This window comes from Crinia signifera, chromosome 7 (genome assembly GCF_055691185.1).
Source record: "Crinia signifera chromosome 7, ASM5569118v1, whole genome shotgun sequence".
Classification (NCBI taxonomy): domain Eukaryota; kingdom Metazoa; phylum Chordata; class Amphibia; order Anura; family Myobatrachidae; genus Crinia; species Crinia signifera.
The window spans coordinates 141,818,247-141,840,898 of record NC_139223.1 but is presented as its reverse complement, the minus strand read 5'-3'; the positions used below and the strand labels follow the sequence as shown (position 1 = coordinate 141,840,898).

Sequence of the window (22,652 nt, the reverse complement as noted above, 5' to 3'; positions counted from 1 at the left end):
AGTTTCTCTGCCACACTGTGCACTGCATGGGCCTATGAGCAAAGGGGCAAAGCATGATTTAACAGCAGAACAGACCAAACTTGAGTCAATGTCTTCTCTACGTCATCTGGAGGTGCCCAGCGGCAACCTCTAGCTGTCTGATCTCCACATCCACACTGGGAAAGAGAAGGTAGCTACAGCACCCCCACCTTCTCTTTCCCAGTGTGGATGTGTAATAAAGCCAAACATTCCGCAAGGATACCTGAACCAGGACCCAAAAAGTGGACTTTGCTATCTATTGGGGTTCTACAACTAATACAAGCATGGACAGTGCATTGCTCTCACGGGGACCACTTCCTAATACAGCACGAAGCAGTGGCAGCTATCCCGGATATGTGAGTTCACCAACTGTTCCTACCCCCCCCCCCCCCCCCCTCCCCCAAAATACATTTTTGCCCATTTGGAGTCCAATCGGAACAGGATCCATATAAGAAGGACTAGTGGGGTGCTTTCCCATAATACCCCCATTCAATATAAAGGGGATAACTTTTCAAGGCTTGCACCATTTATTCCATTTATTATTATGCCAATCCAAAGCACAACTGTGGTGTAATATGTATTACATTCATTTATTCAAATATATTTTTTAATGTATTTTAATTTATTTTTAATAAACTGGTTATAATTATTGTGTGATTTCCTTCCTCAATAAGCGCATTTCAGTTTCTTTTTTCTTATTGCCCACAAAATGGCTGCCTTCACTGCAAGTAAGCAAAGGTTAGACATAGCATGCAACAGTACTCACCACATTCATTTTCATCTGCATTGTCATCACAGTCATCGTCCCCATCACAAATCCAACTCTGGTGTATACAACGACCACTAGGACATGTGAAGTAATCTCCTTTACAGGTTGGGTAAGCTAAGTAGAAAAATTGTAACATATTCAAAACTGACATTATTACTGTATGTATGCTTTCTGTGAAGGCAAAAAAGTATTAACTGTGCAATATTCGCACACTGCACAAATAGTAGGCCAGGAGACTAATATTTAGAGACTGGGGTGAATTAATAAACATTTGGGAATATACAGAGTGAACTGCCGTAATACACTGATGCTATAACAATAGATTACATTTATAATAAGGTTATTCAAGCAATCACAGCCAGTGACTGTGCTAATGAGTATGCTACTGAGGTACTGTATGCCACATACTGTAACTCTCTGAGGCAATGAAAGCACCTGTGTCTTGGCACCAGCTGTCAGGAGGGCACAGAGGACTACTCTCTGTCCAGCCATCTAGCACCAGACCATTGACTCAACAATGAGGTGGTGGAGGAGGAGCAGCTTGATGACTCCTCAGATCTCTTACCCAGTGATCCAAGGAGTCTTATGTAATAGACAGTTTAACTTACGTCAGACTCCTCGAATTACTGGCTGAGAGATCCAAGGACTCAGAGAGTTCCACCCCAACACCAATGTTCAGTGTCTCCTGTCCAGGCCAGCATCAGGAGCAGGCTCAGCAGCCCTGCAAACAACTGAAGTGGTTGTATGGAGGTACATTAAGTTTATCCCAAAGAGGAAGGGGCATGTTGCAGGGGTGGGTGGGATATGTTTCATGACCATGAGGAGGATCTAAGAGCAGGGAAGTAGCAAAATGAGGCATGTGGGATAGGGAAAGGGAGCAGCAGGGTGAGGCATGTAGGATGAGTAAGGAAGGCACAGTGAGGAGTGTGGGATGGGGGAACAGGGGAGAACAATGGGGAAAGGAGAACACAATATAGGATATGGAAGAAGAAAGGGAGTACTGAGGGGTGTGGAAGGGAGCAGAAAAGCATAGTGTGGATGGGGAAAGGGAGGGCAATAGAAGAATCAGGTATATGAGCTTAAATCAGCATGGATCGCTAACTTGACAAAACGCAATGTGGTCAGTTATTACGTGCACAGCGCTTGCTTTGCATATGTGAACCCGCAATTTGCAAATTATTCTGCATACACATTCTGCTTCAATGCAATTGATTGACAGGAAGCCAGCATTTAGGGGAGGAAACATGGCATTTTGTGGGTGTGTTTGTCCAAACACAAGTGTGCCAAGGCGTTTTTAGGGTGTGTCTTATGGTGGGCATACATCAACCCGATTTGGACCGATTTCGGCCGATTGCGATCAATCGGCCCGATAAATCGGCCCAAATCGGTTCTTCATGACATGGGGTCGGGTCCGATGCGCGGTCCCGTGCGTATCGGACCCGGCCCCAGGGGTCGGACCGGCGGAACATCCGATGTAGGTCACTCGGGGCGGTGAGGAGCAGTGGGGGCGGGCGGCTGGGGAGGAAGAAGCAGTGGGGCAGCAGCGCGTTACCAGATTGGGGCGGGCGGCGGTGACCATCAGTGACAGTGTCACTCTCCACTGTCCAGCGCTAGCGGGCGGGCAGCCGCAGCTATTACATCTTTAAAATAACGTGTCAAATGACTGCCCGGCTTTTGATTGGCTGAGATAGAGCACTCTCAGCCAATCAGTGGCCTCCCTTCGCGGCCGCTGATTGGCTGAGAGTGCTATATCTCAGCCAATCAAAAGCCGGGCAGTCATTTGACACGTTATTTTAAAGATGTAATAGCCGCGGCTGCCCGCCCGCTAGCGCTGGACAGTGGAGAGTGACACTGTCACTGATGGTCACCGCCGCCCGCCCCAATCTGGTAACGCGCTGCTGCCCCACTGCTTCTTCCTCCCCAGCCGCCCGCCCCCACTGCTCCTCACCGCCCTGCAGCTCCCTGATATTTTTTTTACATGTGATAAATCGCATGCGATTATCTGAAACATGGTATGCAAAGCGAGCAATGCAAGGGGACACAGTACACTCATTTAGGTCCCATTGGGCTGATTGAGACCCAAACACTGGGCTGCAAATTCATAGTCCATAGTTCATGGTTTGACTGATTACATTTTATACCATAAGAAAAATGTTTGGTGAATAGAGTGAGCCATTGCTAATCAATGGTCTCGGGGGGTCATTCTGGTTCCATCGGTCCCCCGTGTGTTCGCAGGGGGGACCGATGTTAAGCCTCTGCACATGTTCATATTCTCATATACGCATGTGCAGGGCTTCTATCCGGGAGCCTTCGCCAACCTGCACACACACACACACATATACAAGCACATGTTTTACAGTATGGCTAAATATTTTTCTATATTTAACTACAAATTAACCGTACTGCAATTTTTTTCATCACTTCTATCTCCACAGTCGTCATCATGGTCACAGATGAAATCTCGGGGGATGCAGTCATCATTTGCGCACTGGAACTGGGTGCTCAGGCATTTCTGTGCTGTGGAGAAATGGCAATGTGTTAGAGGAATATGCATGCAGTGATATTGTGGCTAAATAGTGATTATTCAGCCTACAGTATCACTAGTAATAAGTGACATAATGGAGTATAAATAAATGCTAAAAGTGTACAATGACCACCTACGCTGTGTCTATGGAATAGCGACACTTAATAGAACTATAGATATAGGGCCAAATGTAGTCGTAACAAGAGATAAAGTGGAAGGTGATAAAGAGAGATAACGGACCAGCTAATCATCTCCTGTCATTTCTCAAACCCCGCCTATAACTTGGCAGTTAGCAGCTGATTGGCTGGTCCTTTATCTCTCTTTATCACCGTCCACTCTATCTCTTGTTAAGGCTTAATACATCTGCCCCATTGTTTCTTAATTGCAGCAGGTTACTGAGATGCCTGTAAAATCAAACTGTTTGTGAAACATGAACAGAACATAAAGTGATACAAGTCAATAAATTATTTTCAGGAAAGGGTATCTATCTATAATCTATAAGGATTACAGTATTTAATACTGTGAAGTACTCTACCAGGCAATATAAGAAATTACAGTATGCATACCTTAGCAACAAACACGTGTATCATTATCATTACCGTTTTCTATTTCGACTATTAAAAAATGATATGTTAAGGCGGTATCTTCTCCCCTGTGGTGTCAATCACATGACTGATATAGATATTAAAAATATTCTGCTGCCATTCATCTGAGATATATAGTTACAATCTTAATTGTTGACCTTAAGGGTTGTGGATATCCAACATTTTGATGAATAGCTGATAATACAGTAAATTACATGAAAAATGATCACACTTACTGCAATTGGCCTCATCAGAAGCATCCCTGCAGTTGACGATCCCATCACATCGCTGACTCGTGTTGAAACAGGCTCCATTGGCGCAGGAGAGCTGGCTGCACACAGGATACTCTGAAAGCATGATATAACCAGTGCCATTGATGACCAGTTCACATAAACACATCAATACTTATTAGTCTAATTTCTGTAACATAATTTATTCTATAACATCAATCTAACATGCATCTGTCTATCCACGAGCTGTACACTATGACAACATTTGCATCACAGCACAGTAACATCAAAACTTAGTCACTCTAGTGCAGTGGTTCCCAACCTTTTTTGTCTCCCGTACCCCTTGATTAGGCTTTTAATTTATGAGTACCCCCTCGTGAAATTTTAGGGGGCGTGGCCTAAAAAGGGGTGAGGCTTAACAGGGGCAAGTCATACTGGCAATGACGAGAAAAAAAAAGTGCAACCACTTGACCACAATATAAGCTCAGCCCATTCTGCGGACAGCATATAAAATAACAGAACCTTGTCAAATCTCTATTACTGAAGCAACAGACACTCCAACGGATCACGTTAGCCTTCCAATAGTGCCAGATACACATATGCCCCCAAAAGTGCCAGATAAGCATATGCTCCAATGGTGCCAGGTATGCCCCCACAGTGCCAGAAATGGGAATGCCACCACGGTGCCAGGTATGACCCCATGGTACTGGGTATGTGCCCACAGTGCCAACAATGCCCCTACAGTGCCAGCAACAAGTATGCCCCCATAGTGCCAGCAATGCCCCACAGTGCCAGCAACAAGTATGCCCCACAGTGCCAGCAATGTCCCCCAGTGCCAGCAACAAGTATGCCCCACAGTGCCAGAAATGCCCCACAGTGCCAGCAATGCCCCACAGTGCCAGTAACAAATATGCCCCACAGTGCCAGCAATGCCCCACAGTGCCAGTAACAAGTATGCCCCACAGTGCCAGCAATGCCACCACAGTGCCAGCAATAAATATGCCCCCACAGTGCCAGCAATGCCCCCATAGTATTTCCCAGCAGCAGCACACTCACCATTGACACTGCTGCTGGGGAGAGGACAGTCCAGTGTCCCCCTGCCGTGTAGCTGACGCCGCTGCTTCTCTCAGGGAAGGAGAGTACAGCACACTGCGTATCTCTCCTTCCCTTCACTGTGACTGGGCTGCCCGCCAATCAAAGTTTGCGGGCCGGCTCCTGATTGGCTGCCGGCCCGCAAGCTCTGATTGATTGGCGGACGGGCGGCCTGTCACAGGGAAGCACACTGAGGGGTAGGAGAGATGTGCAATGCACTCTCCTCCCCTCCAGTAACCTGTCTGACTGCCGTGGCCGCCATTACAGGCCGCGCCGCCACGTACCCCCGAGCGGGTGGACGCGTACCCCCAGGGGTACGCATACCACAGGTTGGGAACCACTGCTCTAGTGTTATGGCAAAGAGTAGAGGAACACCATAGAGAAGAACTCACAATAGGACAAGTTACAGTAGTAAAGTATATGAAAGAACAAAGTAAACTAGAAGAATAATACAAACTGGAATAATGTTTTTGAAATTTAAAAAAACAGCTTGATAATCTATCCTTCCGAATTAAACTATAGGGGCATACACTCAGAGCAAATTTGTGCTATTTTCTAAGTAATCTGACTAGATTGCTTAGAAAGTAAGCACAGATCTCTCTGTGTGTATGCTCCAAGAGATTAAATATATCTTGCTAATTTAAGGGGCATACGCACGGAGCAAATTTTTGCTATTTTCTAAGCAATCTGACTAGATTGCTTAGAAAATAAGCACAGATCTCTCTGTGTGTATGCCCCGAGAGATTAAATATCTGCTGCTAAATCAGTGCATGCAGATAAAATCTAGTCAAATTGCTTTGCAAGTGACTACATATCTTTCTGTGTGTACAGAATGAGAGATGCTGATCGCAATCTCTCATTCTGAACCACTACCCGGCCTTTTTTTGCTTAAGCAAAATTGCTTAGCAAAATCGCTTAGCACAAATCTCTGCATGTGTATGTGCTCTCCATGGGAGATCTGGACACCAGGAAATCACCTACCCTTAATAGCTTAGCAAAATTGCTTAGCACACATCTCTGTGTGTGTATGCCCCTAGTTAAAGTATGTCTTTTGGGAACTGACACGTTGAATCAAAACATCTGTTAAATCGTTAATAAACAGTATCATGTGACTTACAGAACTGGGAATTACTGTACATTATTTAGCATTTTTCCTTTGTGTAAATGAATTTACATCTCAGAAAGCAATGATCATAATTGCTCTATAAATCATTCTATTTATAGTTGTGTGTTTTTGCGTATAGATTTTATTTTGATGGGTCTGACAGATGTAGCGACAGTGGGCTATTACTATAATTAAAGCACAATGCAATACTTATACTAAGCATGCTATTTATAGATATAAAAGCCTAAATACTCCTCCCTTCTGAGGTGCAGTAACACCAGTGACCACTAGAGGTCACTCGACGGACCAAATTACTCCTTAACAGAAAGTGAAAGCAAAATGATCTGTTTCAAACATGCTGGATATGAAGAGAGGGAGCTGTGAAGACAGAGATTGGAGGTAGGAGCAGATAGGGACTAAGCCATCATTTTGACAGGCGTTTAACTAGTTAATCTATAAACCTGTAATGCATGTTCAAAGTCATGTTCCTTAAATATCAAAATGCAGAGAAAAATAAGAATTTTTAAAAAGATTTTATTGAATTGAATCAGTTTGCTTTTAACCCATTAAAACAAGAGTGCATGTATGTTAAGCCTTGTCAATGCAAACAGTGAAATGCAAGGAATGTTATCACGGTGGGAGACTCTAATGGGTATTTCACATAAAACAGCAGCACACTGTTTGATGTAAAAGACACTTCATCTACTCTAATTAAATGGGTTATAGCTACATTATTACTTAGATATTTATCTCAGTCTGCATGGGTAGTTTTTCCTTCACGCTAATCCCATTAGCTGTGGTTATCAGAGTAGAGTGCGGTTTAAAAAACTCTTGTCCAAGTTTATGACATGTCCAGGAGCTAAGTTACTTAATATTAGTCGCATTTTTCAGTTGACTGGACTTTTAAATAAAGTACCATAGTGAGAGGAAAACTTGAGTTCTTATCTCTTGTTCAACTCAGATCTGCTTGCTAAACTATCCAAGACGGGATCACGAGGCCAGGAATAGTGTGTTCTATTCCTGGGGGATCTCTTTACTAAGCAGCCCCAATAGGACCAGGGAGCTCAAAATCTCTTTGACTTACTTGGGGACAGTTTCCTCCACTTAATCGAAAGCCTTTGAAGTTATTCCAAGAGATACAGTTTTTATTCCCTCCTGTTTCTGCAAAGTTATTTGGATAGAGACTTGTGGAAGTGCTGGATTCAGTAATAAGAGTAATAAGAGTCTATTTAAAATACCCAGGATGAACCTGATACATGTGTTTGTTCAGAGGTTCTCTAAAGGCATCGTTTGGGATTTACTATGCTGATTTTCCAGGTTTAAAGGAAAAGAGCAGTCGCAGTACATCTCTTATGATCTCTGTCAGATTATGAATGAGTTTTCTATAATCAGATTGTGCCAAACTAGTTTTACTGTCTCGTTGTAGATATCACTTTTAAATAAAGTTATGATTCGTCAACTGTAAATCCACAGCAATTCCAATTTTAAAATCAATACAAATGATATTTATTATTTAATATAACTAGTATGTTTACTTTTCAGTAAAAAAAAAAAGTATATTGCAGGATGTGCTTTTACAGAATTTGTCTTTTCTTTATTTGGTTAGGAAAACCATAATTACAATCTGATGCAAACCAAGAACTCGGCGGTAGTGGAAACTATGTTAATGTACTTCTTGTGTGACTCTGACACCACCGCTTGCAACTAGGGAGGCGGATAGGGGGGGGGAGGACTCACCGATAGTCAGGATTCTGACAGTCGTTTCTCCGACATTGGAATCCCGACTGTTTCGGTAAATTATACTATAACCCGGATGGGGAGAGAAGTCAAATGTACAGTAAGGTTGTGATTGCATAACTGCAAACACATGAAGACCAGCACAGAGATACATATACACCTGCCTACAGTATGTATCATTTGTTGGTGATAATGATTCCCAGTACCAGTGAACAGGGCCGACGAGAGGGGAGGGGGGCGGGTACAAATTACCCGGGCCCAGGCTTGCTGGAGGAGCCCAGTGGGGGCCCTGGTCTGATACGCCCCCTTCCCCATTTGTCCCTCCTGGGCAGCAGCAGCAGCACACACCTACAGCATGTGCTGTGCTGACAGCAGGCTCAGTATCTCACTGATGGTGTGAGAGCTCATGCTGAGCCTGCTTTTAGCACAGCACATGCTGTAGGTGTGTGCTACTGCTGCTGAGAAGGGGACAATAACACCCCCCTCCACTTTAGAGTGTTTTTTCATCCCCTCTAAACATTTTTGGGAGTGGCCTAACCACAGACCTCCCGCAATTAGGCCACACCCCAACATTTTTACCAGGGCCCAGCATACCTCTCGACTGCCCTGCCAGCGAATTCCTTCTGACTGGCTGATGGCAAATGCACCTCTGATGCTGATTGGTGCTTTTGCTGTTCATGATTTTATTATGTTTTTCTGTATGGGAGAAGGGGATTTTCATTTGCAGTATTACAACTATGTTTTAAATTTTATTGAAACCTAACAGTAAAGGTGCATTGTGTATTCAAAACAAACTGATAAACACATGGGGCGATATTCAATGCACACGGCAAGCGACGGTGAGGGGGTTTGTATGGCGAGGATGGCTTTTTTGGCAAGGAAAAGCCATCCTAGCCGTTCAGCCCCCTCACCGGCCGCTCCCCATATTCTATGTTCCCAGCTAAATCAGAGGACGGCGAGGATTCCCTGGAATATCGAGGTTCGCCACAAATGCAGTGAATATAGCAGCAAGCCTCGCAGCTTTGACGGCCGCACTTACTGTTTCCACCTCGCTGAAAAGAACTAGCGAGGTCGAAACGGCGAGTGAAGGGGGGGTCAGTTGATAGGTCGCCATTTGCCATTGAATATACCCCATGGTTGTCAAGGCCATCTTTCCCACTGGGCTGGTTGGTCTACTGCCCAGGGGCCCCAGAGCACCCTAAGGCAGCCTAAGGCAGGGCAAATCAAAAATAAAATGTTGCTTATGGCAATCCTCTAGCGCTGGCGGGCATCCCTCCCACCCCTGTCCTCCTCCTCCTCCAATGGATGCATTGAAGGTCAGGCCAAATGTCATCATGCCTAACTTTATCAGTGAGGAGGAGAGGTGTGGTTGTGTAAGTAGGGGCCCCACTACACTGCTTTCCCCAGGGTTACAGCTGTTAACATGCCCCTGATGGTTGCAATTGTAAGTGGCCTACGCTTGGCATAAAATGTCTACATGCCACAGAGACCCACTTACATCTTCCACTAGCCGCATTGTTGCATATTATCGTAATTGCTCCATTTTTAGTGAATGCATGTAACATTTGCAATTTGATTGCCAATTGCACCCAATTTAGCATCAGCCCATAGAAGTAGACTCTATGTTCAGTGTCTTTTAAACAACCAATTCATTGAAAAGAAAAAGCATACAGATAAAAAAACAAGATACAATAGCAGATGACAAGACTTTAATATTGGTTTGACTAATTCAGGCCACATTAGTGTGTTGTGTACATTTTATACCAAGCTTTAAAAAAAAATCAAGTTGGTTGTCTCTGTGTTGGCTGTAAAGAAATTTGATTATTTGAATTAAGTGACAAAGATTCTAACTAACACAGAGCTAATTCATATGATCAAATACATGCTGGTTATAATGATCTTAAAGTACCCATACATAGACAGTGATCAATTTCTCATTTGTAAAGTGACATAGACCAGTTAACTAAAACAAATGCCAAAGTTCAAAAGAAACAGATCATTCACACCTCCTTATCTTTCACTACTTCTGCGATACATGAGAAATGGTACATTCATGTAAAGCCCTACTACTAAATTACACAATAAGTTCCATGCATGTGTCCAGGTACTAATGCAGATCAGATCAGTTTACCTAGAACATTATAATTTAATATGCTGACACATAACATGTATGACAACTTAAAACATAAGAAAGCATGGTTTGGTTTTTTTTAAGTTATCCCAGCACAAATCATTACGCAACCTTCACACTGATGAAAGAGGACGATTTTATCTAGTTCCTACACAACGAATACTGCTGTGGTTTAAAATGTATACAACAACAATTCTGCATTGAAGCACTGACTGCAAACTATGTTGCTAGTAGTCTAGCAAGAAACGAATGGGCCCTACACACATAGCGATGTGTGTAGGGCTTCCTAGCTATGCTAGGTTGGGTACTGCTACGGGGCTGTCACTAAGCAAACAATGCGGACAGCCCACACACAGTGGGAGTGTCAGCACTGTGCGCTGAGCAAGCTGACAGGGTCAGTTTTTTCCGGTGGAGGACACTGGTGGCCAGCGAGATTGATGGACACTGTCCATCAATCTCGAACAGCGACGCGTGGACGAACATTGTTGTCGCTATAGCCCCTACACACACACACCAACGTAGGGGCATTTTCTTCGCATCTTTGCCAAACTAAGCAAAGTCGCTTAGCAAATGCCTTAATATCAGCATGTATTGTAGGCCCTAAAAGTCCCTCCACCCAAGCTATGACTATTAATATGCTAATTATTATTTTCATTATTATTATCATTTATTTATATGGCACCACAATGTCTAACAATACATAAATGAGCAAAACACAGATAACGAATTACAGTACAAGACAATATAGGACAAGTACATAGTAAGTTAGGAGAGTTGCATCAGTGGACAGGACACAGAAACAATTCTTTGGGTGGCAGAGATATATAGATTCTTAGAAAAGCACATAAGGAGAGAGGGTTCTGCTATGAGAGCTTAAATTTGAATTGACAGTTAACCTGCTATATATCATGACCAACATGCTTATCGCATTAGCAGTCATCAATGGTTAAATATCGAAGACTGAGCTATGCAAGAGGACTTATTAAGGGAATGGTATGCTATGTACACTGTTGTCAAGTAGACATGTATTAGGCTGATGTGAGAATGGCCCCATATGGACTTTAATCATGTCTACACACATGACTTGACAGAATATCAACCCCACTTTCCCTGGTGGCCCAGTGGTTATCTGCCTGATCTTGGCACCACTGCCAATGTGACCAGACATCTGACATAGTAATATTTTGGGTGAGTATATTACCCCTAGTTCCTAACTCTCCCCTTGTGCCTAATCCTACTGCTCCCTACCCTGCATCCTAATCCTAACCTCCAACCGCAGCCTGTACCTAATGCTCCTAGCTGTAATTGCTAGGCATTCTGGGAATGGTGACAACCAGGGCTATTTTTGTGCAGGCTCCAGCAGGAACTGTGGCCCTTATTCTAGTTCACTCTTTCTGACAAAATATTTCTTAGATGGACAAAACCATGTGCACTGCAGGTGAGGCAGGTGTAAAACCCCACCCAAATCTAATTATCTCTGCACAAGTAACACCTGCCTCACCTGCAGTGCACATGGTTTTGTCCATCTAAGAAATATTTTGTCAGAAAGAGTGAACTAGAATAAGGGCCACAGTTCCTGCTGGAGTCTGCACAAAAATAGCCCTGGTGACAACTAACACGGCAACCATTTAGATGTTGACAATCAGAGGATGTGAACATGGTGCACGTTGAACCATGTTAACATTCTAATGTCGACATTGTGGTGTCAGCATTACGATCGCCAATATAAATACTAGATACAATCCTATAACATGAAGATCTTATATGTATTCATAAATATTTACATTAGATAAACACAAAATAAGAAAAAAAAAGGTTAGAGTACCATAAATATCAATAATCGCTAAGACAGCAGTTAAATTAAATAAAGGTCTATTTCATATTGTCATCATAAAGACTCACGGCAGTTGCGTTCATCGCTTCCATCTACACAGTCTTTCATTCGGTCACACTTGTACATCCCCGGGATACACTGACCAGAAGAGCATGTGAACTGCTGAGCGGAGCAAGTTCTTCCAGCTGAAATAAAACACCAATTAGATCCTTGCATCTACCTATAAGTGTTCATAATCCTTGCTGTATTAATATGAAATCTTATCAGACATCAAGAACAATGCATTTCCAAGAGAGAGAGAGATGATTTTCACGTTCAGATAACCGGTTTACGAGAATGTTGGCCAACTCCTGTTTGGGTGGCTGTAGTTGCCATTCAGAAACCAGCTGTTATTTCTAGTCAGTGTTGGCCCCTACTTGGGTGGCCCTTATCAGCAGGATCTCAGGGGAGGGCTCATGAACTAATCTAACCCCACTAAGCTAAAATAAAGTGTCCAAGTAGATGAGTTTTCCCCCTAATTCAATACAAATGCCAAAATGTTGTATAAAACAAATTACTTTCTTGTGTAAGTTTAATGATTTTATGTATTTGTTTTTAGTGTTAAATTATAATAAATGGTAGTATATGTAGGTAAGGGATATATGGGATCCATGCTTTCTTTGTCTTCACCAGGACTTTCAACCCACTGCCATCTGCTGTGGATCGATGATGGCTATCAGCACAAAACCACTGTATATACAAAAGGTCGCCTTGACTTTCTAATATGACCCTGTCTTCAATTCCTATCAGTTACTAAATGGCAATTCCTGTGGTATATTCACTGCAAAAACATGTAGTCCGGTTCTTCACCAAAAGTGATACCAAAAATATGTGTTCTTCCAATGCTGGTTATTGGATGGAACAAAGAACATGGGGCCCCCAAGTTACTCATAGCATGGGCTGCTGCCACTATGAGAGGGGCCAAGGTTGATGCTGTATGGATCAAAGAGGACCAATCCACCAGTGGTGTCTGGAAATTGTGGTTCCCTAAGTGACATCATGTCATGGCAGCCATTAAAATAGAAAATGGCAAAACCTTGCTTGGATCTGTAGTCTACCAGTAAAAACAAAAATATATATTTTCAAATACTATGGTTATTACACCAACAGCCACAAAATATGGATGCTAGGAAGAGCCTTAGCGCTGTAAAATGCATAGGCAAATGCGGGGGGGGTGTTCTGGTTGCACAGAAACCCCCCTCCTCTTGGCAAGTGCCTTAAATTATGACAACAATAGCTGGTATATAATATGATCAATAGAGCTGCCACCACATCAGTATAAGGGACAAAGCAGAGCTGCTACATATGCCCGGTGAGAGCAGCTTCTTCTACCAAGTTTGCTGTGTGTGTGCGTGGATCTGAACCCTCAAACATTGCAATAGATCAGAGAGTAGCTGCCAGGAGGAAGAGACAGGAGCCTTAACATAAGGTGGGAGAATGTGAGCTTAGAAAGTGCAGTACTGGTTCTATGTCTTTGTGTGTATTTATATATTATGGCATGTTAACCTTTTCCTGACCACTTATCTTATTTAAATGTTTGAAAGCCTATACTATAGACCAGTGATGGCTAACCTTGACACTCCAGCTGTTGTTGAACTACACATCCCAGCATGCCCTGCTACAGTTTTGCTATTTGGCCGTGCCAAAACTGATGCAGGGCATGCTAAGATGTGTAGTTCAACAACATCTGGAGTGTCAAGGTTAGCCATCACTGCTAAAGACCATATGTACTGTTAAATATCATTACTGTATTCCATATTGTATCCAGTGTATAAAACGTCTAATTTTCAGGGCTGATCCCCCAGACTCCTGTACTTACTCCAATGTGCTGTAGAGTGGGAGACTTTGGATTACATTTGGAAACCCCCCTCTAAAAATCTTTCGTTTGACACTCACATGTGGCTTGTTCAAAGGAGGGGGGTTTTAGGGGTGCTAGGGGGCACAATTTGTCGGTTTGCCTGATCTTCTAAACTTCTAAAGCAAAGGTGGGCAATAAGCGGCCCTCCAGCTGTTGATGTACTACACATCCCAGCATGCTTTGCATCAGTTTCAGCATGGCCAAATAGCAAAACTAAGGCAAGGCATGCTGGGATGTGTAGTTCATCAACAGCTGAAGAGCTGCTTATTGCCCACCCCTGCTCTAAAGAATGCTTCCCTGTGCTGCCCAGCCTAGGGCCCGCTGCTTACCACATTTTATGAAATGTTTGAATCCAGTGATGAAAATAAAGGCTGGAAAATCAGGCATATTAAAAAATAATGATAGTTTCAGTGGGTGATTAGCCTGGTAAGAAGAATGTAGACCGGGGGCTTCAGTGTAGACAAGGGCACATAGGAGCTTTCATTTCCCATTGCTCATCCTGATAAATATGCGTAGACTGTACCAGTATGCAAATCAAAGGCTGGCCAGACAGAATTGTTACACAGCATGTTTTGAACCACAGGAATAGATGAAAAAAAAACAGGCCCCCTATTGTATATACATAAATATTTTTAAAAAGGCAGAGTCATGATAAATACGTAGGAAATGGTCATTTGAGAAACATACGACAGTGAAGTTCGTCAGAGCCATCATCACAGTCTTCCTCGTTATCACAGACCCAGGACTGAGTGATGCAATCTCCATCTGCACACCGATACTGATTTGCTGCACAGGAGCGCGGAGCTAGGATAATACACAAAGCGTTAGTGTAGGAAACAACAGGATTGGAAGTCACCAAGAGAGTCACCAAGAGAGTGATATTCAGCTACTCTGTTGATACTGGACAACTGAGGTAGAACCTAATTTTTTGGTTTGCTGGTTCATGCTACTAGTTGTAGTTGGCTCTGTTAGACAAAAGCTGGCAATGCCCCATAGAAGCCTATGGGCTTCTATAGCGACCCACCGCCGCCTCGCACCGACCCCCGCCACCCCGCACCAACCCCCCTCCAGTATCCGGGCAGCATGTAGCTGTGCTGCCCGGATCTGTGACCTCCTCCTCAGGAGGACAGCCAGCCCCCCACAGCAGCAGCACCAGCGCTGGGTAAGGGAGGGAGGGGGAGCCGCCGGGACCCACTGACTCACCGCAAAGGACAGCTCTTAATGCAAGAGCTGTCCTTTGCCATAATTATCGCATATGTTAGAGCATATCCCATAATTATGTAGGCGACGGGCGGCGGAGGGCGGCGGAGCTGGGCTGCGCATGTTAGAACATCCCACCTTGTGTTTGAAAAAAGTCAGGCAGGAGCTGATTGGTTGTTTATCACAGCACTGTGGAGTGTAGCCCTTAGGTTTCTATAGGGTAACGCCAGTGATATCCTCCACCGAGAAACCCCAACATTAGGAAATGCGGCGGTAAAAATTCTAGGGTTTTTACCACATTTTCCCTTTCGTACATCCCGGCTCCAGCCTGTGACATGTTAGGAGCTAATTGGCTGGTTGTTTATCATTTATCTCCATTTTATCACTTTTCAAGCTTAGTACATCTGGCCCAGAGGGAGGGATGCATCAAATCTTCATTCACTTATTAATCTTCTTCAGTCATTTTCTAAGCTGTACTTAGTAAATTATAGGTAGACTGGTTTCTATGAGCTTTCCACTTTACCATTGTAACATTTTGATACATTCCCCCCATAATTAATGTTTAGCCAGCTAATTGAATGCCTCTCTTAAAACCGGAACTAGGGGGAAAATAGTACTTACGACAACCAAGTTCATCTGAATTATCCGTACAATCTGCGGCCCCATCGCAACGCCAACTTAATGAAATGCAGTGACCACTGGAACACCGAAACTGATTTGACGTACATCCTAGACAACACAAAAATTCAATATTAGTAACGCCATGTGTTTGACTTTACATAGATCAATGTTAAATAGATGCATTCTGTAATTAGTAATTTCCCTGAATTTCAAATATCCCCGGGATTGTTTGTGACATTGTCATCCCCTGATTAGCTGGGGCATATTCAGTGGTTTCAGAGGAGAACATTGTAAAACACAGCGCCTATGCACAGGGCTACAATTAGTGTAGCTGCTGACTGAGTACACTGCAGAGATAGTAGTACTGGGATTCCTTCAGCTCTCACATTGCTGACAGTATACCTACATGAGAATCAGCAAAGGATTCAGAGAAGCTGTGCTGAGCTCTGATTGGATGAGCTCCTCAAAGGCTGAATGACTGTTTTTGTCAGTTTTTCAGCATTTCCAAGCAAATGGTCAGCTGTAATTTGCTCACATAAATTACCAGATTTTTGAACCAGCCAGATTGGACAATAGGTCTTTAGGTGTATGTCCAGCTTTACCTGGTGCAGACAGCGAGGAATAAGGCCTCAGAGCCAGTGAGAAAAGGGCAATTCTGTAATTTACAGGTAAAGCATGTTAAACTACTCAATAGACTATTTCACCCACTGAACTTTACAAAATGGGTCCCACACATTCAAATTTCTGCTGCCATCATTGTAACGCAGAGGGCACAATACTACATATTTTCTGGTTGTGCCCCATTGCTTGTCCCTTCTGGGAGTAGGCGTACACTTTTATTGGAGCTGTTTTAAACCTCACCCTATCCCATGACCTGACATTGGCCCAACTTGAATGGAAACCCCTCGAAGTCCCCAAACTTGGCCCTACGTCCTTGAACATATATTGATATCAGACAGAGCCACTATCGCCCAGAATTGGGAGTCATCGACTATTTCTCTGATTAGTAAGGTTATCTGACCTCACTTTTGAAATGGAGACACCGGAGATTCCATACTCCACTCCACTAAACCATCCTCCCCTATATTACAGCAGTACCCATTACATATGTACATCACAAAGGGCAGAAGTGCTCCCACATCTCATCCAAGATAGGTAGGCAATGTAACAAAGCAATGAAGAAGGCAAGTCAGATGCTTGGTTGCATAGGGAGAGGTATCAGCAGTAGAAAGAAAGAAGTAATAATGCCACTGTATAGGTCATTGGTATGACCTCACCTAGAGTATTGTGTTCAGTTCTGGAGGCCATATCTCCAGAAGGATATAAATACATTAGAGACTGTACAAAGAAGGGCAACTAAAATGGTGCATGGCCTACATCACAAAACGTACCAGGAAAGACTAAAAGATCTTAATATGTATACTTTAGAGCAGAGAAGGGAAAGGGGGGACATGATAGAAACTTTCAAATATATCAAGGGCTTTAACAAGGTACAGGTGGGAGACATTCTTCACAGGAAGAGGAGCAACAGAACACGAGGACATGCACTGACACTAGATGGAGGAAGGTACAGGTGGGAGACATTCTCCACAGGAAGAGGAGCAACAGAACACGAGGACATGCACTGACACTAGAGGGAGGAAGATTCAGGGGAAATGGGAGGAAGAATTTTTTCACAGAAAGAGTAGTAGATAAGTGGAATAGCCTCCCATCAGAGGTGGTAGAGGCAAATACAGTAGTACAATTTAAACATGCTTGGGATAAGCATATTGATATCCTTACAAAAAAATAAGGATCAAATGGTTTGAGGTAACATGTTTAAAAAAAGGGGCAGACTAGATGGGCCAAGTGGTTCTTATCTGCCGTCAAATTCTATGTTTCTATGTTTCTAAGTGCAGGAAGCCCCCTTAACCTTTGGGTTTGAATGAATCCCCTGAAACAAGGCCTGAAATGTAATTTGCTCTTGTGGTTATACATGCCTGTGCTTGTTTTTGATTCTATGTTTTCCTGTATGTCTTGACTGTTCCCCTCCCATGTGTCCCTACCTATCTTCCCTGCTTATTTTCTGTACCCCAATCATTGCGCAAACTTAAACTTGGAAAAAAACTATAAACATTATAAACCCTTTAGTTTAAAAAAACAAAAACATTTTGAGCAGAAGAGGTTGATGCTATGTAAAATGCATGTGGGGCGGCCGTGTGATAAGCATTATAAGTGGGAGGTATTTCACGGTTGACACCTTTACTGCGGATACTTGCACCATCATTAAAAACTGACAATGCCACTGCTGCACAGTACAACTTGCTACTACAGTATGTAGCACAGAATCTACACACCAGCAATTGGTCATCCTACATAATAATAAACTTTGTTCAGCTTTATAATATAGTCTGTGCCAAAATGCACATATTTCCCTTGACATTATCTTAATGAGACGGAGAATATGTGTATAATTATTATTAATGTTAAAAGCTTATCTGTTGTCCAATATTCAGCCCTAATAAGACCATTCTCGGTTGTGTGCTGCCAAAACCCTTTAGTTTTAGTATTTCTCTTCCCTACTTTAAGCAAAGTCCAGAATAGGATGCTGTACTCATGTCGCAAATGACCATTTTTGACTGAATAAACTTTCCAAGAACCCTGAGCTGTTTGAGCTGTATGGTTGTTAGTCCTGTACATAACATAGTTGGTCATAGAAAATAACTATGATGAACCAATAAGAAGCCAGAATTTAGAAATTAAAATGTTTGTATATTGGTCATATTGCAGCACATATGCGGGTGTCCAGATTGTCCAGATTGTCCAGTATGTCCCTCTCCTATTTGTAGTTTTATGTCAACCTCATCGGGCATTATGTCCTATGGTGGCCAGACAACAGACATTTCCACTGTTCCCTCACACGGGAAGGAATGGGAAAATGTCCCCTCCCTGGGGGCGGAGCACCGATATCACAGCCAATACACTGTAATGGATATCCCACAGTGTATGCCTGTTATATCTGCAACAACAGATTAGGGGCCAGATTCTCTAAGCTTCTAAAGTGATAAAATGGAGAGTGATAAACAGCCAGCCAATCAGCTCCTACCTGCCATGTCACAGACTGTGTTTGAAAAATGTCAGACAGGAGCTGATTGGCTGGCTGTTTATCACTCTCTATTTTATCACTTTTGAAGCTTAGAGAATCTGGCACAAAATGTCTGTTGGTCTGGAAATTCTGGCACAGTCTGTGAATAATTAAATTCAGCTATTTACTATATGTCACCATGAATCAGAGTAGAAGTGAACGCAAGGTTTAGTGTTATCAAAATAATGTGATATTTTTTGTATGTGTTCTCACTTTTTTCCTCAGCAGTTTGTTATTATCAGTATCACAGTCAGGGACAGATTACCCACAAGGCAATGCAGACAGCTGATCTTTTGGTGGGTCCAGAAATGCATAGGGTTTTCCTGACCAGTGACAGGGAGGGAGTAGGCTAATCAAATGCACAGAGGTGCTGTATCTTATGGGAGTGTCACTGATACTGGTTGTGTACAAAGATGGTATCATCTCCAGGACCGGATTTAGGGGGTTATTCCGGTTGACTCACAAAGCTGTGAATTTCAGTCAACTAAACACCACCCACACGAACCGCCACCCGCTGCTCTCTTGCCAAGCATTCATTCGATGGTCGCCAACCATCGAGTGATTACAACTGGCAATGCAAATATAAGTCAGTGGAGACTGATTTATATTTGCAGCCATTTGCCCGAAGACAGGGGGCGGGAGGCTGACGTCATGTGACATCAGCCTCCCACCCCCGGCACCTTGTGTCATGGCCTAATTACTATGGGAACACACAGCATTTCCATGGTAACACCCAAGAAACACTGGTCCTTTCCATGAGTGTGACCCGTGCCCGCCATCCTACGGCCCTCCGCCCGCACTGCTCCGTACGAACGGGCCGGCCACAATCAGCCTGACCTAGAGTACTTTCACAGCGTAATAATAACTTTTTGTCTTTTCCATTTTTTTTTCACATTAACCCAAACTGAGCTCATTGTGGTTTAAATACTTTTAGCTATAGCTGTAAAATTCTTAGTTACTGCAATTAGAAAACATGGTAAGTAGAAAATCCAGAATCCGGTTACTATCACATAATAAAAAGAGGTCATTTTGCGTTTAGGTTTCATGACAGGTATAAAGCATTTACAGTAAGACGAGAGTGGACAATTAGTATCCTGCCGCTATTGTGGGACTACACATCCCAGCCTGGCCTGCCACAATTTTGCTATCAAGGCATACTAAAACAGCGACAGGGCATGCTGGCATGTGCAGTTCAGCTGCAGCAGGAGACTTATTGCTCACCTATGATTTAAGCTGTTAACCTGATGCAATATTACATCTCAGGCACAAACCCTTGGTTAAATCATGCAGCAGTAAGTAAGCCATCAATGAATAGGCAGATGAGGCTTATCAGTGTTATATTACGTCGTGCAAGGTGCTAAATGCTCCCTTTTAAGTGGAATTCAAAAATCTTATTGTCTAGCAGTGACATTTATAATTTATAATGTATGTTGCAAGTGGTCAGAAATTTCCTTGGGTTAATGGTGGTACAGGGTGGTACAGGGATATGTGTACACCCAAATACCTTCTATGGAATAATGTATGGTGGTGGTTGGTGGTGCAGGGCTGGGGTTGGTGGTGCAGGGCTCTTATCAAACCACCTTTACAGAACAACAGCCTCCCCAGCAGTAAACGCTTTCAAGGAATGTAGGCTGGAATCTCTGAGTGTATCACTGAGCGGTGCTGGACACGATTACAGACTTACTTAAGCCTGTTGATTAAAAAAATACTAATAACATGGTAAAGTGTTTAATTAAAGTTAACTTAACACTTTGTAAAAGTGAGAAGCCTGATTGATTAATTTGCTTTACCTAGTATGTATAACTAGAAACGTATCGCTGGCATGCAAATGTAGCATTTTGTATTACAGTCTCTATTTCTAAATAAAAAGAGCAAACAGGTCAAATCCTGTACATTGTTTGCATGGCACAGTGTCTGCACATGTATTATTATTACAGGATGAGTATCCCTTATCCAAAATACTCGGGACCATATTATATTATATTATATTTCAATGATGTATCTTGAGGTTTCTTTCATTTATGTTGTACAAGCACATAAAACGGGATACGTTCATTAGGTCTACACCAACTAGGTCGACAAGCATTGGGTCGACACCACTAGGTCGACAGGAAGCAAGGTCGACATGGGTCAAGATCGACATGTGTCTAGGTCGACATGGGTCTAGGTCGACTGGTCATTAGGTCCATACAAGCATTAGGTCGACATGGGCTAGGTTGACAGTCAAAAGGTCGACATGGGGTTTTTCACTGTTTTTTTGAGCCGACATATGCCGACAGGCGGTATTTCATGCCCTACCATCCACTAGGGTGTGGTGAGAGAATAAAATAGTGTGCCGAGTTTAGCGATGCAAGGGGATGCGGTGCACTTCAAACTGTGCCCATGTCGACTGTGTCGACATTCGGGTAAAAAAACTGGGGGAAACCCAGTGTCGACCTTTTGACTGTCGGCCTTGCCCATGTCGACTTAATGTTTGTGTCGACCTAATGTCCTGTCGATCTAGATCCATGACCCATGTCGGCCTAGACCCATGTCGACCTTGCTTCCTTTCGACCTAGTTGGTGTAGACCTAACAACCCACACCCCATAAAACATATGAAATACACACAAATATATTTTAGTTGTGTATAGAACAAGGTTTCAAAACATGAAACAAGGTTTGTGTACAATCCCAGCCACTGACCTTGAATGCCAAGCAATCCTTTCCTTGCACATATTTAGTGCCAGTTACATATCATGTCTCAGTAGTGCTGTTACAGATGTCCTCAGTAGTGCCAGTTACATATCATGTCCTCAGTAGTGCTGTTACAGATGTCCCCAGTAGTGCCAGTTTCATATCATGTCCCCAGTAGTGCTAGTTACATATTATGTCCTCAGTAGTGCTGTTACAGATGTACCCAGTAGTGCCAGTTACATATCATGTCCTCAGTAGTGCTGTTACAGATGCCCCCAGTAGTGCCAGCTACATATCATGTCCTCAGTAGTGCTGTTACAGATGCCCCCAGTAGTGCCAGTTTCATATCATGTCCCCAGTAGTGCTAGTTACATATTATGTCCTCAGTAGTGCTGTTACAGATGTACCCAGTAGTGCCAGTTACATATCATGTCCTCAGTAGTGCTGTTACAGATGCCCCCAGTAGTGCCAGTTACATATCATGTCCTCAGTAGTGCTGTTACAGATGCCCCCAGTAGTGCCAGTTACATATCATGTCCTCAGTAGTGCTGTTACAGATGTCCCCAGTAGTGATGTTACATATCATGTCCTCAGTAGTGCTCTTACAGATGTCCCCAGTAGTGCCAGTTACATATCATGTCTCAGTAGTGCTGTTACAGATGTCCCCAGTAGTGCCAGTTACATATCATGTCTCAGTAGTGCTAGTTACATATTATGTCCTCAGTAGTGCTGTTACAGATGTACCCAGTAGTGCCAGTTACATATCATGTCCTCAGTAGTGCTGTTACAGATGCCCCCAGTAGTGCCAGTTACATATCATGTCCTCAGTAGTGCTGTTACAGATGCCCCCAGTAGTGCCAGTTTCATATCATGTCCCCAGTAGTGCTAGTTACATATTATGTCCTCAGTAGTGCTGTTACAGATGTACCCAGTAGTGCCAGTTACATATCATGTCCTCAGTAGTGCTGTTACAGATGCCCCCAGTAGTGCCAGTTACATATCATGTCCTCAGTAGTGCTGTTACAGATGCCCCCAGTAGTGCCAGTTACATATCATGTCCTCAGTAGTGCTGTTACAGATGTCCCCAGTAGTGATGTTACATATCATGTCTC

The 22,652-nt window shown here is 43.2% G+C and overlaps 1 protein-coding gene across 2 annotated transcripts in view; it reads right to left on the bottom strand.

Annotated features, from left to right (window-relative positions):
• LRP2 (LDL receptor related protein 2) overlaps window positions 1–22,652 on the bottom strand; it is a 278,226-nt gene that overhangs the window by 211,922 nt on the left and 43,652 nt on the right. For both annotated transcript variants that reach the window (XM_083153889.1, XM_083153890.1), the window contains exons 2-7: window positions 15,743–15,850; window positions 14,609–14,725; window positions 12,093–12,209; window positions 4,132–4,242; window positions 3,191–3,304; window positions 785–901 (exon numbers count right to left, since the gene is read on the bottom strand). In XM_083153889.1, the coding sequence (XP_083010015.1) occupies window positions 785–901; window positions 3,191–3,304; window positions 4,132–4,242; window positions 12,093–12,209; window positions 14,609–14,725; window positions 15,743–15,850 (684 nt within the window). The remainder of the gene's footprint in view (window positions 1–784; window positions 902–3,190; window positions 3,305–4,131; window positions 4,243–12,092; window positions 12,210–14,608; window positions 14,726–15,742; window positions 15,851–22,652) is intronic.